This window comes from Chinchilla lanigera, unplaced genomic scaffold (assembly GCF_000276665.1).
Source record: "Chinchilla lanigera isolate Chin_1 unplaced genomic scaffold, ChiLan1.0 scaffold00026, whole genome shotgun sequence".
Taxonomy (NCBI): domain Eukaryota; kingdom Metazoa; phylum Chordata; class Mammalia; order Rodentia; family Chinchillidae; genus Chinchilla; species Chinchilla lanigera.
Genome location: NW_004955427.1, coordinates 10,138,089 through 10,152,316, shown reverse-complemented (window position 1 = coordinate 10,152,316; position 14,228 = coordinate 10,138,089). Strand labels below are relative to the sequence as shown.

General features: G+C 52.9%; 2 protein-coding genes across 2 annotated transcripts in view; both read left to right on the top strand.

Annotated features, from left to right (window-relative positions):
• Window positions 1-1,409, top strand: part of LOC102017797 — a 19,669-nt gene extending 18,260 nt beyond the window's left edge. Inside the window, exon 10 of the mRNA XM_013515052.1 lies at window positions 764-1,409. Within this exon, the coding sequence (XP_013370506.1) occupies window positions 764-1,409 (646 nt within the window). The remainder of the gene's footprint in view (window positions 1-763) is intronic.
• A 3,178-nt stretch (window positions 1,410-4,587) lies between these two features.
• Window positions 4,588-13,690, top strand: LOC102018952 (developmental pluripotency-associated protein 2). The gene is made up of 7 exons (XM_005386364.2): window positions 4,588-4,677; window positions 6,132-6,252; window positions 7,926-8,086; window positions 8,173-8,226; window positions 8,756-9,017; window positions 10,513-10,708; window positions 13,354-13,690. Exons 1-7 carry the CDS (start codon window positions 4,657-4,659, stop codon window positions 13,445-13,447), a joined length of 909 nt encoding a protein of 302 aa, XP_005386421.1. The 5' UTR covers window positions 4,588-4,656; the 3' UTR covers window positions 13,448-13,690.
• Window positions 13,691-14,228: the final 538 nt, after the last annotated feature.

Below are 14,228 nucleotides of genomic sequence, written 5' to 3'. Positions count from 1 at the left end.
GGGGGAGGGGAAAGGGAGGGGAACAGGGAGGAGGAGGAGAGGGGGAAGGGAGGAGCGGGGGAACACATCCTATATCATGCCAGGCGCAGGCAGTCCCTGGCACACAGTGTGGTCTAGCTGCTGAAGACTTCCCTGGAGAGTACTTAAATAAATGTCCTGATATGCCAGATGTGACGGTGCACACCTGCTATCCCAGAACTCAGGAGGCTGAGGCAGGAGGATGGATGTGAATTCGAGTCCAGCCTGGGCTATATAGTGCGTTTGAGGCCAGCCTGCACTATATGGCAAGACCCTATAGTAAAGACAGAAAGGGTCCTGGTAGGCTGAGTGTAGTGGTGCACACCTCTCATCCCAGCTACACAGGAGGCTGAGGCAGGAGGACTGCAAGTATGAAGCGCTGCCCAGGCTACATAGCGAGTTGGAGGTCAGTGTAGGCTACATAGTGAAATCTTGCTTCAAAACAAAAATACGTGTGTGTGTGGAGGGGGTCCTGGTGGAGAGAAATGCTCCTGCATGTGCAGCAATTCAGGAACTTAAAAAATCTATATTTTTACATAAACAAAAAGTGGCAAGCCGAGCATGGTGGCATGCCTGCAATCTTAGCACTTGGGAGGCTGAGGCAGGAGGATCACCTCAAGCTGGAGACCAGCCTGGGCTACATAGTGAGACCCTGTCTCAACAAAACAAAAACAAAGAAAGCAGAGTTGGCTGGTTCCTAAACCCGGGCTGAGAGGTGAGCACAGGCCGGCCTGCCGCACTGAAGTCGGTGGCGGGCTGGGAAGACCCGGCCCTTCCCCCGCGTGGAGCACGCAGGCCGGACCCCAGTGCTGGCTCCGAAGCGCGGTGATCTCCCAGGGTGGGAGCGGCGCCTGCAGCCCCGGGATCAGCTCCGGGCTGGAGGACACGGCCAGGGGCCCGCCGCGCCTCGGGGCACAGTGGCGGGGCTCAGAAGCGCCTTCATCCCCTCTGCCGGGGCGGGCCGTGACTTAGAGCCCAAGTCCGCCCAGCCGGGGAGGGACCCGGCCTCGCCCAGGGGAGAGTGTGCTCGGAGGGGCCGCCGCGGGCTGCCGGCTCGGGAGAGTGGGGGCCCGGGCGGCAGGAGCCTGGCAAGGGGTTTAGGGAGAGTGGCGTCTCCAGGCAAAGCGGAGGGCGGCCAGCAAGGTGCCCTTCAACACCCGCGGGCAGAGCGGGTCCAGGGGGAGCGGCGGGAGGCCGAGGGAGGCCCCCGGAGGAGCCGGCCCCTCACTCCGCCCCAGACCGAGCTCCGAGGGCAGCTCTGCGGAGGGCAGGTGCCGCCTCCCATTCCTCTCGGGACCGGCCCAGCCCTTCCCGGAGGGACCCGCGGCCCCTTCGCGGGCTCACTGCGCCCCACTGCCGAAGAGAACGGAGGCACCCTGAGGTCACGTTGACACGAAGCCCGCACTGCAGGGATCGCCGGCTGTTCAGGGGAAGTTTAGAGGCGCCTGATGATAACCCGGCCCTGTCGCCCTCCGCTCCAGGAGGCCCTCCGGTTTTATAAACAGGCAGTGCGCATTTCCGCAGTCTCCAAGTGCTCGGAATCAGTGTATCTACTAGTTGAGGTAACTTGGCTTTTGGAATAAGGATGTATCGTAGTAGAAAAGACTGTTCAAGTCAGGTATGGTGGTACACTCCTGGAATCCCAGCACTCAGGAGACTGAGGCAGGAGGATCGCTGAGAGTTCAAGGCCAGCCTGGGCTACAGAGAGACCTTGTCTCAAAAAAACAAAAATAGATAACGGGGCGTGGCGGTTCATACCCGAAATCTCAGCAGTTGGGTGTTTGAGTCCAACCTGGGCTACATTGTGAGTTTAAGGGCAGCCTGACTACATAGCAAGACCTTCTTTGGGGGAAAAGAAAAAACGGAGGGAAAAAAATTTAAAAAAGGCTAGTGATGTAACTAGGTTCAAACCCCAGTAGAGGGAGAGAGAGGAGGTAAGAGAGATAGACACACAGAGAGAGGGACACAGAGAGAGAAGGACACAGAGAGAGAGAGACAGAGAGAGAGACAAAGAGAGAGAGAGACAGAGAGAGAGAGAGACAGAGAGAGAGACAGAGAGAGAGAGAGAGACAGACAGACACAGAGAGAGAGAGAGAGAGACAGAGAGAGAAGGACATAGAGACAGAGAGACAAAGAGAGACACACAGAGAGAGACACACAGAGAGGGGGACACAGAGAGAGACAGAGAGAGACAGAGAGAGAGACAGAGAGAGACACAGAGAGAGACAGAGACACAGAGAGAGACACCCAGAGAGAGACACACAGAGACACAGAGAGAGACACACAGAGAGGGGGACACAGAGAGAGACAGAGAGACAGAGAGAGAGACAGAGAGAGACACACAGAGAGACACACAGAGAGGGGGACACAGAGAGAGACAGAGAGAGAGGGACATGGAGAAAGCCCTCTGGAAAGCAAAGGAGACCTGGTATACATGTGACAAAGGCCCTGGAGAAAAGCAAATGTGGTCCTGAAAGCGCCTTTCCCGTGCTCGGGCAGCCTCAGCCTGAAGCTCTGGGGTCCCCCAGGCGAGCACGCAGCTCCTCCAAGCCCCCGGGTAAGCAGGAGCCACACCCAGGTAGGAAGCTGCAGTATCTGGCTTCCTCTTGGGCCGCCCTGCAGGGAGGACCCAGGACTGCGCGCTATCTACCCTTATCTATCTCCAAAGTCATTCCTCAAATCCTGACCCTGCCAGCGCTTCTACGCTGTAGGAATGACCGGGAGGACTGCTGAATGCAGATTCCTGGAGCCACCCCCAAAACTGCAGTTTAGGCAGCCTGGGGCAGGCCTCCTACTTCGGGTTTCCATCCGGTTCCTCCACAGACTGCAGGCCTTGCGGGCTGCGCTTTGAATTCTGAGACTGACGACGAAGTGTTTCTGTAGGTGCAGAGGAATCTCTTCACACGGAGTGCTGTGGGCAGGTGACACTCAGGCAGCCCTGGCTCCTCAGGGAGCTGGGGGCCAATCCACCTCTCCTGCTGCTGGAGGCTGCCTCTAGCAGAAAGCTCCAGCAAGTCCCAGACCTGTGCAAGGCTTTCCTGCACAGAGGACAGGCTTCTGCTGCTTTTATTCCAGTGACTAAGGCTCTCCCCTCCCAGTATTATTGCTGAAAGAATATTTGTGTTTAGAACTAGATCTCCAAAATAAGTAAATAAATAAATACAAGGCCGGGTACGGTGGCACACGCCTGTAATCCCAGCACTCAGGAGGCTGAGGCTGGAAGATCATTGCGAGTTTGAGACCAGCCTGGGCTACAAAGTGAGCTCAAGGCCATCCTAAACTGCATAGAGAGACCCTGTCTCAAAAATAAAATAAATTAAGTAATAAAAATATAGAACTAGACCTACGAGACATTATTTTGTTTCTTTCTGAGACAGTCTCCCTATGTCCTTCAGGCTGCCTTGAACTCAGAGATTCTCCTGCCTCAGCCTCCCGAGTGCTGGGATTACAGACATGTGCACCACACCTAGCCTACTAAGGGACATTTTAGTCAGGCCTGATGGTGTACACCTGCAATCCCAGCACTTGGGAGGCTGAGGCAGGAGGATTGTTGTAAATTCAAGACCAGCCTGGGCTACAAAGTGAGCTCAAGGCCAGCCTGAACTGCATAGGGAGACCCTGTCTCAAAAAGACCAAAACAAAACAAACAAAAAAAAGCAAACGAATCTAAGAGACACGTTATACATTCCTCAGAGTATAAATCTAGTGAGTTTGAGAGTGCCGAACATTTGCGCATAAGTCAGTTACGAAGCGCCACGCGAGGTGGGTGTACTGGCACATGCCTGCTATCCCAGCAGTTAGGAGGCTGAAGCAGGAGGGCTGCTGGGAGTTTGAGGCCAGTTTGAGCTAAATAGTGAGTTGAAGGCCAGCCTGAACTACATAGTGAGACCCTGTCTCAAAAAAACAAAAACAAGAAATAATAAAAATAAAACACCTCCCTAAAATCTGAATGTCTCTCTTTTTTTTTTTTTTTGGTTTTTTTCTCCGGTACCTGGAACCGAACTCACGACCTTGCGCTTGCCAGGCAGGCGCTTTTGCCGCTGAGCTAAATCCCCAACCCTTCTCTCTTTTTTATTTTTTTTTTGGAGACAGGTTTCACTTTGTAACCCAGGCTGGCCTAGAACACACGGCCATCCTGTCTCAGCCTCCCGAGCGCTGGGATTACAGGCGTGGGCCACCACACCCATCACACCCGGCTTCAGTATTTTCCTGTTCATAATAAATCCTTGAAGCTCTCTCCCGCATTGGCCTAGAAGGACTCTGAAAATATCCCGGTCACTCATTCGCAGAACTTCTCAGCAGGATTTTGTCAGCCCCAGTCTTCTCTCGAATCTCATCCTAAAAAGAACGAAGAGAAGAATCTAAGTGTTTGTCTGTTGTTTTTCCTTTAACCCTTTGGAGCAGCACGAAAGACTTAGTAATTCAAGGGTCACCTGGTAGGAGCGCAGGCTCCAGTGGCTGCTGAAACTGGTCCAACCATACACTGTCACCCTCCGAGGGAGAGGAAACAGCCCTGGGTAACAGGAAGTAGGGGGAGAAATTTGCCTATAAAAGGAGGAGTCCGACGCCCTCGGGGGGTAAAAGGTGAAAGTCTCCGAGCACCTGGGCCGCTGGCTTTGTCTCCTGGCGGCCTTCAAGATGTCAGACGCGGACGACAAGGTGAGCTCCCTTCCCCGCACAGCTTCTGTCCCCTCCAAGGGCTCTCAGGACCCGCCGGGTCCCTAGGTTGTCCTCCTCTGCTCCCAGTCAGGTCTGGGTACGAGGAATCTCCATCTTGGAGCTGCTCTGCACTCTGCCCTCTGCCTCCCCCTCCCGTGCTTGCACTCCGTCTGTAGTTGGAGAGAAAAAAGGGAAAATGGTTTTCCTCGACTCAACCGAAGAAAAACGTTCGCTTTTGCCAGGAAAGGGCTGTTGTCACCGGGCATGAAATGGGGAAGGAAGGAAGAGCCAGGATTCGGGAGGGAAACAGGGCTGCCCTGGGGAGAGCTGGAGAGAGGGCTGGCTGGGCTGGTTTTCTTTTTCTCCAGGAATAAAAAGTAAGGAACTCGCAGAGTCCTTGACACCAGCCGGGTTCCGGGCAGGGCTGGAGTCCCCCTGGGCCCGGTGAGCCCTGAGGCACCGCGGTGCTTCCCAGGGCAGAGCAGGAGCTGCCCCAGCTAGGTCTGGGCCAGGGCCGAGGCGTGGGCCCTCTGAGCTGGCACTGCCTGCTGAGTGGAGGAGCCGCGTGCCTGTGACAAGGGGGAACCTGTGTGGCCGAGCTTTGGAAAGTGACATACAAATGCAGAAATCACTAATTGCAAGCCAGAGCCTGCGGGTAATGGGCAGCCATTGAATTTAAATTGGGGCAGGGGAGGGCGTGGCCGCGGCCTCCGGCGGTCACAATGGGCCGGGAGGGGGTTTTCACCTGCGGGAGAGCTGAGGTCCCGGCCGCCCTGGGGACGGCTGCGCTCTGGCCCTGCTCGCTGACCTCGTGAGGCTGGGTGTTCGCGTTCCTAGCACGGGGAAGCATTATCACAAGTGCAGCGTGCGGGCTGCACAGAAGTGTGCAAAGCACCAGCGGCGGAGCGCCAGCCTCCGCCGCCTCGCACCTCACCTTTTGAGCAGTGCCCCATCCTGGCAACCCTCCTGGCGGAGCCCGTGCCCGGCACGCACAGGGCCTGGGCTCCAGCGCCGACACCCAGAACAACAGAGCAACCCCAAAGCCGAACGCTGCCTGCTCCCTGGAGCTGGGGCGGCGCAGCCCCTCAAAGCAGCGGGAGGACGGGCGCCTTCGCTCTGCCCCCAGGGCCGCGCCGCTCGGGAATTCACAGGCCAACCCGGCGGAGCGCTTTGTTTTTTGTTGTTGTTGTTTTTTGTTTGGTTGGGTTTTTTTTTTTGTCTTTTTGAAACAGGGTCTCGCTATGCAGTTCAGCCGGGCCTTGAGCTCACTTTGTAGCCCAAGCTGGTCTCGAACTCGCAATGATCCTCCTGCCTCAGCCTCCCAAGTGCTGGAATTATAGGCGTGCGCCACCACGCCCGGCTCGCCTCCGTTTTATTCATTGCCTGTGCGCCTCGCTGGAAGGTCGGCAGTACTGTGGAATCACACAGTCTGTGACTGACTTTGCTCTTTTCAGAATGTCTTAGAGGAGGAAACAGAAGAGGAAAACGTGATTTTAACCCTGGTGCCCATCACGGAGGACTACGAACAACACATGGAGCCGAGCATCTCTTCCACCGCGGGTGCAGGAAGCGCAGGTACCGCACCTGCGCGTCCTAGGAAGGGCGATGCGGGGGTAGGAGCAGGGCCTGCCTGGTTAGCACCTCTGGGAGCCCCGGAAAAGTAGGAGTGTTCTTCCTAAATCTCACCTCAGTTACTTGTGGTAAGAGGGCTCACCTTGTTTTTAAGATGCAAAATAGGCCCGCAAAGCCACTTGGGACAGAGCTTGTTTTCACGGGCCAGCCAGAGAGCAGTTCAGAACTCACAGCCCCCGAAGCCCAGTCTCTCCCGGGAAACTAATGGGCTGGGGGTGCAGCTCGGCGACGGAGCACTAGCCTAGCACACTCGGGGCCCCAGGTGCAGCCCCAACACTGGGGAAAGGAAAGGTTTGCCTTTGGGGTTGGTTTTTTTGTTTGTTTCTTTTGTTTTTTGTTTGCTTTTTGAGGCAGGGTCTGGCTATGCAGTTCAGACTGGCCTTGAGCTCACTTTGTAGCCCAGGCTGGTCTTGGAACTCATAACAATCCTCCTGCCTCAGCCTCCCAAGTAATTATCCCACCTGGGATTACAGGTGTGCGCCACCACACCAGGCTGATTAAGTGACTTTAAAAAAAAAAAAAAAAAACTAGGACCAGGGATATAACCCACTGACACAGAGCCTGCCTGGCAAGCACAAGGTCTTGAGTTCAATTCCTAGTAACCCTCAAAATAAAAATAAAAGTGAAAATCTAGTGTTTTTGCTTGGTGAGGAATCACTGATAAATATCTAGCAACCCTTAAAAATCATAATGCAGGGCTTTGTATCTGTCCCCATAGATGACTTTCGATGACTTCCTAGGGAGATGTCAAATATGTTTCATTTTCTGGTAGGTGATAGCCTGCAAGGTGAAGTAAATAAGGGCCGTTAGAGCGAAGCTGAGCAAGGTGAATGTGTCGGACCAGCAAATGACAGAGCACCGTTGGCCTGGGATAGGGTTGGGGATGGCAGCTTTGATTTTTGTAGGAACAGCTGATATTTCTGGTTCAAAGTTTAGACCCTTGACAGAGAAATACAGTATAATGATGCCAGGTGTGGTGGTGCATGCCTGTAATCCCAGCACTCTGGAGGCTGAGACAGGAAGATCATTGCAAGTTTAAGGCTAGCCTGGGCTACATAAGTGAGCTCAAGGCCAGCCTGAACTGCATAGTGAGACCCTGTCTCAAAAAGACAAAAAAAAACAAAAAACAAAAACAAAAAAACCCATGAAGCCCTTGCCAAAATTTGCAAACAGGGGGGAAAAAGAAAGCAGGTGTGTGTAATGTGTATTACAGAAACATGGGGTTTAGAATTTAAGCAAGTCCTAAGTCTGTCTTTGTAGGTAGGGGCTGTGCTACATTGGGCAAGTCTTTTAATTCCTTTTTTTTTTTTTTTGTCTTTTTGAGACAGGGTCTTGTTATGCAGTTCAGGCTGGCCTTGAGCTCACTTTGTAGCCCAGACTGGTTTTGAACTCACAAGGATACTCCTGCCTCAGCCTCCCAAGTGCTGGGATTACAAGCCTGCGCCACCACGCCCAGCCAAGTCTTTTCATTCTTGAATCTGATACCTCATTTGTAATAGGAGTGAAAAAATGATATCTGTGCAGACCAGTTTGTGAGAGATGTGAGAAACCTGTGAAATGATGGAAGAATCATACGGACATTCAGGATGACCGCTTGGGTTCCATTCTGTCCTCAGGTCACCTTCCACAAGTGAAGGAAGAGCTCAAACCTTTCCCCAAACCGAGAAGCAAAGCAGGAGTGCCTCCCTTGCCCACCGTCCTGCCCCCGGTGAACGAGGTGTCTCGGGACACCCTGCGGAGCTGGTGCCAGCAGTTTAACCTGAGCACTGACGGCCAGGTGCGTGCGGGCGGGGCCCTGCAGCTGCCGCGAGCGTGGGGACCTCTGTCAGCGTGTAACTCCTCTCTCCCTTGCCATCTCCACAGAAAATAGAGGTCTACCTGCGGCTCCAGAGGCACGTGTACCCCCAGCAGGAATGCGTGAGTTTCAGGGGTGTGGCGCCCTGGAGGGGCCTGCGTGGTGGGGTGCCCTGCTCTGCTGGCGTTTCCATGTGTTGGGCTCTAAGCAGCGCTTCTTTTCCTTTCTATTTCCTTTCTTTTATTTGAAAAAATGTATTTTTGGTGGTACTGGGGATGGAAGCCAGGGTCTCTGCACTGAGCTATGCCCAGTGTTACAACACCTGGATTTCTCCCAGCGGAGAACCAGTACTGTGAGAAAGCAGCACTTCTAGCCTGGCGTGGTGCATGCCTGTAATCCCAGCACTCAGGAGGCTGAGGCAGAAGGATCACTGTGAGTTCGAAACCAGCCTGGGCTACAAAGTGAGCTCAAGGCCAGCCTGAACTGCATAATGAGACCTTGTCTCAAAAAGACAATAAAAAAAAAGCAATGCCTCCAAACCCTTCCCACCCTGACGCATGTACTCAGGTCTGCGTAAAGAATGGTGAAACGGACAGCAAAGTCGATGGAAGTCAGACTTCTCCAAACACCACTCGTGCTTTTCATCTGCAGGACGTGCCTGGGACCTCGAGGGAGGCCAAACTGCATTGCACTTTGAGGAAACGCAGGACAGGGAGCAGGAAGAAGAGCCTTGTGACGAGTCTGGATGCCACTTTGAAAGAGGAGGAGGCTGGCGTAGTGGAAGTGGTGACTTCGGCTCAGGAGTCCATGCTGGCGTCTTGGGCGAGGATAGCGGCGAGAGCGGGTCAGCCCAGGGCTGTGACTTCCTGTCCCATGCCCAGCTCTGTGGCAGCCTTCTTGCCGCAAGCCCCGGGTAAGACGAGCCTTGGGGTGTGCGTTCTCCAGAGAAATGGGGCTGGCGTTTATTAGGACAAAGACCAAAAGCTGGCAGGAGCAGAGGAGTTAGTTAAAATATCCAGAGATCAGAAGCTGGGTTCTCAAAGGCTTTATTTCCTCCTTGGTTGAGGAATAGCAACATTTGATTTTCTGAGACAGAGTCTCACTACGCAGTTCAGGCTGGCCTCAAATTCCTGGAGACCTTCCTGCTTCAGCCTCCTCAGTACTGAGATTGCAGATGTACACTGCTATACCTGGCTCAAATAACCAAGTTATGTTGAGATGGATCTTTAAGCCAGCTGGTTGAGTGTGGACCCTTTCTCATCCGTAAACAGTATTCCAGGCTAGGAAGACAGCATAACCTAATATTGTAGCTGGGCATGGACACCTGTAGTCCCAGCACTTGGGAGGCTGAGGCAGGACTGCCACGATGCTAGCCTGGGCTATGCAGTGAATTTAGTGACAGCCTGAACTGCCTAGGGAGACCCTGTCTGAAACAAATGCTGATAATGTGACAGTTGGGTATTACCTGAGTTCTTCTCACTGCCTGAAGGTTTTCAGAATGTGGATGTGCAGCTTTGCCAAGTTATTTGGCTTAAAATCCCCAGTTTCTTGCTCTACAAAAATATACCCAGGTGTGGTGGTGCATGCCTGCACACCTGTAATCCCAGCACCGGGAGGCTGAGGCAGGAGCGTTGGAAGTTCATGTCCAACCTGGTCAATGTAGTAACTCACTGAGGCCCTGTCTCAAATTAAAGAGCAATAAAAAGAGGCCTGACGATGTAGCTTATTGCAGAGGTCCTTGGATTCGGTCCCCAGGACTGAAGGGGGAAGGAAAAGTTTGTTACACGGCTGGGAAATGGCTCAGTCCGCGCTCCTTGGTGTGAGCTCTAGCACTATAAAAACAAAGGCAGACAATTAAAACAAGCGAACACCAGGTATGGTTGGGGCACGCCTGTAATCCCAGCACTCGGGAGGCTGAGGCAAGAGGATCGCCACGAGCTCAAGTCCAGCTTGGACTACATAGTGAATTCAAGGCCAGCCTGAGCTACATAGGGAGACCCTGTCTTCAAAAACCAAACACCAAACAAACAAGGAAAAAGATTTCTCAGGACACAGATCCCAAACCTAAACTTCGTTTCCTCTCTGGTGTTGGGAATTGTGTTTTGTTTGGTGTGAGACTCAGTCGCCCTGTGTAGCCTTTGCTGGCCTTGAACTCTTGGTGATTCTCCTGCCTCAGCCTCTCAGGTGCTGGGATCACAGGTGTGCGCCTCCACACCGACATGGTGCTGGGTACTGAGCTACGCCCGGCCCCTGCGCTTTCACCCGGGCTGCAGCAGAGGGAGTGCCGTGCAGCTGCTTAGACAGAGGGGCTGGTCAGAAGACTGCATTACAAGCCAGCTGGAGAGCGGCCGCGAGGAGAGCCCCTCCATCCCGCCACCGTTCACCTCTGCTTCTCTGTCCCCTCCCAGGTGGCAGGTGGTGCGTGGTCCACGGCCAGCTTCGCTCTGCAGATGTGGCGGGCTGGGTTCGCCTGCAGTTCCGCGCGGGTCACACCTGGGTCCCCGACACTCCCAGGCGGATGATCGCACTCATTCTGTTACCGGCCTGCACCTTCCCGTCCCCGGGGACAGAGGACAACACGCTGTGCCCTGAATGTGTTCAAAGGTAAGGCACTATGCCGACTGCCTTCCTAAGAGGGCACGCGGGAAGATGTCTAGACAGCCAGCTACGGGGGCGCATGCCTGTCATCCCAGCACTTGGAGGCTGAGGCAGGAGAATGCAAGAGTTGAGGCCAGCCTCAACCACACCCTGTCTCAAAACAAACAAGCACTGAGATGCCTAGGTGGACCTCAGAATAATGCAGAGAAGGCAAGAGAAAACACACTGTGTTCTTAACGTGCTGTATAGATCAGAGAAAAGGAACTGAATGAATTAGAACTGACATAAATGTAACCAGTTCTTACAGTGATAAATTAGGACTTTATATTGGCCACAGTATTAGAGAGCTTTGCTTTGCTTTTTCTTTCTATTTTTTGGAGACAGAGTTCCGCTGTGCATGCAGTCCAGATGGCCTTGGTCTCACTATGCAGCCCAGGCTGGCTTGGAATTCGAGGTGATCATCCTGTCTCAGCCTCCCAAGTGCTGGGATGACAGGTGTGTGCCTCCACACCCAGCCTGAGAGAGCTTTTCGCAGGAAAGAAACCAAATATTATTAGAGTTCCTACCACATGTCAGATACTCTCGGGATGAAACAAAAACTCCGTGCGGCACGCTCTCAGAGCCCAGGGACGGGAAGCTGAGAAATCTCCTGGGGAGTGGCTGTGTCAGCAGCCTGGGGAACGTCAGAAGCAGTCGCTTGGGCTGAGGGTGCACTAACAGGAAGTCATAACTTGCCCCACTTTAAGTAAAAAGAGCCAATATAAACACGGAAATAAGAGACTGACACATTCAGAAATGGTAAACTTTAAAGAACAAAATGCAAAATAATAGGAAAAAGTCAGGTGTGGTGAACACCTGTCATCCCAGCATGCAGGAGGCTGAGGCAGGAAGATCCCCATGAATTCAAAGCCAGCCCAACATGGCAAGACTCTGTCTCAAAAACAACACAACAGTGAAGTCTGGGTAAGAGACCAGCACCTCAGAGGGCCATTAGCATATAAATGGTGGGCTAGAGGTCAGAATGGTTCTGCAGAGCCCCAGAGAACAAGGTTTTTCAGTGGAAGATGGCAACACAGAAGAGGCACAGAGGCTGGAAGCTCAGGGAGCAGGAGGCGGCGGCCGTGGGCGGCAGGGACCCAGGGCAGAGAGCAGCGGGCGAGGCCTGGCTGAGCCCTGCTCCTGCGGGGCACCGAGGCCCACGCTGCTGAGGCTGACAGGGTCTCTTGCGGCTGTCACGTGTGGTGTGAGGAAGGCTCTCGCCGTGCAGCCCTCGCTGGCCTTCGCTGGAGCGCTTCCTGTGCTGGGCTCCCCAAGTGCCTCGCTGCCTGGCGCTGCCACCAGGCCCGGCTGCTGCGGCCTTTGAGCGGATACGCAGAGGGACAAGAGAGGTGAGAATGTGACCGTACTCAAGCCGGGACCGAGCGGGAGGAGCTTGCGCACCGGACATGTTGTTAATTTTTTGTTTTGGTTTTTTGAGACAGGGTCCCGCTATGCGGTTCAGGCTGGCCTTGAGCTCACTTTGTAGCCCAGGCTGGCCGCAGATTCAGATGATCCAATCTTCCTGCCTCAGCCTCCCGAGTGCTGGGATTACAGTTGTGTGCCGCCAGGTCCAGGGAGCGTTCGTTAATCCCTCTTCACTCGCTGAGCCCGAGAGGAGGAAGCAGCGGTGTGCTGAGGCAGTTCTTCAAAGGGCTCGCCCTGCCCTTCCCCGCTTCTCCGTCTGAATCTGTCCCCCACTCTGATTTTTCCTTCTTTCTCACTTTGTATTTCACTAATGTTGTCTTACTGGGGATTGGCGCTGAGCTACACGTTCACCCCTTTTTACTTTTTTCTTTTTTTTCTGAGACAAGGTCTTGCTATGCAGCCCAGGCTGGCCTCGAAATAGTGGCAGTTCTCCTGCCTCAGCCTCCTTGAGTGTATTCTATATTTTTGAGAGAGGGTCTTGCTGAATGTAAGTTGCCCTACGCTTGGCTCAAACTTGTGATCCTTCTGCCTTGGCTTTCCCGAATGCTGGGATTACGGGTGCACTACCACATAGCACATTCCCCACCCTTTCTTACTTTTTGTTTTGAGATGGGGAAGATCTCTCTCAGTTGCCAGGCTGGGATCAAACTTGGGATCCTCCTGCCTCAGCCTCCCAGGGTGCCAGCATTACAGGCGCACACCCCATACCCAGCTTCCATTTAATTATTTTAATGGGGGATGATTAGCATCTATAGGTGGGAAGCAGCTGTGGGAAGCGAAAGTGCCAAGATAAAACTGCAGCAAAGTCCAGCAGCCCAAGAGTAAGCGGATAATCGTGTGCCTTTGCTTGACACCATCCTTCCTACTGTAATCGCAGGTGTTAAGAAACTGCTTAAGAACTCAGAAGTAAATGGGTCCTTATTTTATGTGATTTTTTTTTTTTTTAAAGGATTTGGTGTAGAGTGGTTTATCACATTCTAATGATTTTTTTTTTTTTTTTTTTTTGTCTTTTTGAGACAGGTTCTCGCTATGCAGTTCAGGCTGGCCTTGAGCTCACTTTGTAGCCCAGGCTAGTCTCAAACTCATGACAATCCTCCTGCCTCAGCCTCCTGAGTGCTGGGATTACAGGCGTGCACCACCACACCTGGCACATTCTAGTGATCTTTTTTTTCTCATTTGTCTCCTAGGAATAAGAAGATGATGAAGAAATTAATCATGAGAGAGAAAATGAGACATCTTGTAGGAGACCAGAATATGTCACCCCAGAACATGCCCCCCTAACCAGTGTGAAGCACCTTCGTGACTGAGGGCGACTGAGAAGAACTAGACAAGAAAAGCTTTCTGCCTTCCCATTCTTGTCTAAAAAACAGGACACAAATACACTCCCGGCTCCTCCCGTCTCGGTAGGAGTCCGGAGGTAAAGACACATATCGCGGCCTGCTGTGAAGGTGGAATCCTGAGCACCTTCAGCGTCCCCTGGTGCCAAGAGTCAGACTTGTTGAGTACTTCAGTACTTACCTATAGAGGAACAATTTGCTTCGGTTTTGTTGTAACTAATATATATATATATATATATTTTTTTCTTTTTCTTTCTTTTTTTGAGATGGAGTCTTACACAGTTCTGGCTACTCATGAACTCACTAGTAGCCGAGATTGGCCTCAAAACTTGCAGCGATTTCCTGCCTCAGCCTCTAGTGCTGGATTCCAGGTGTGCCCTGCCCGGCTCTGGCTTATAGGTAATCGATTTTAGAGCGGTGTGGGTGTACACACAAGTGGAGCAGAAAAGCATGTGGTTTTCATCAGCTTTCATGCTCTGTGTGGTTTATAGGGATTGAACGGGGGTGGGGTGAGCTAATCCTACTGCTGTGCTTAGGCCCTTTTAAAAATGATTGCCAGGCGTGGCATGCATACACCTGTAATCCCACCACGCAGGAGACTGAGGCAGGAGGATCACTGCAAGTTCAAGGCCAGCCTGAGCGATAGCAAGATCAAAAAATAAATAAATACTTTTTTTGAGACAGCATCTCATGAGTAGCCCAGACAGCCTTTGAATCTGTGATCC

Coding starts and splice junctions, on each gene's coding strand:
- LOC102018952 (XM_005386364.2), top strand. CDS start 4,657: ATGTCAGACGCGGACGACAAG. Junction 8,087..8,172: donor ACCTGAGCACTGACGGCCAG/GTGCGTGCGGGC, acceptor CCATCTCCACAG/AAAATAGAGGTCTACCTGCG. Junction 10,709..13,353: donor TGCCCTGAATGTGTTCAAAG/GTAAGGCACTAT, acceptor TTTGTCTCCTAG/GAATAAGAAGATGATGAAGA.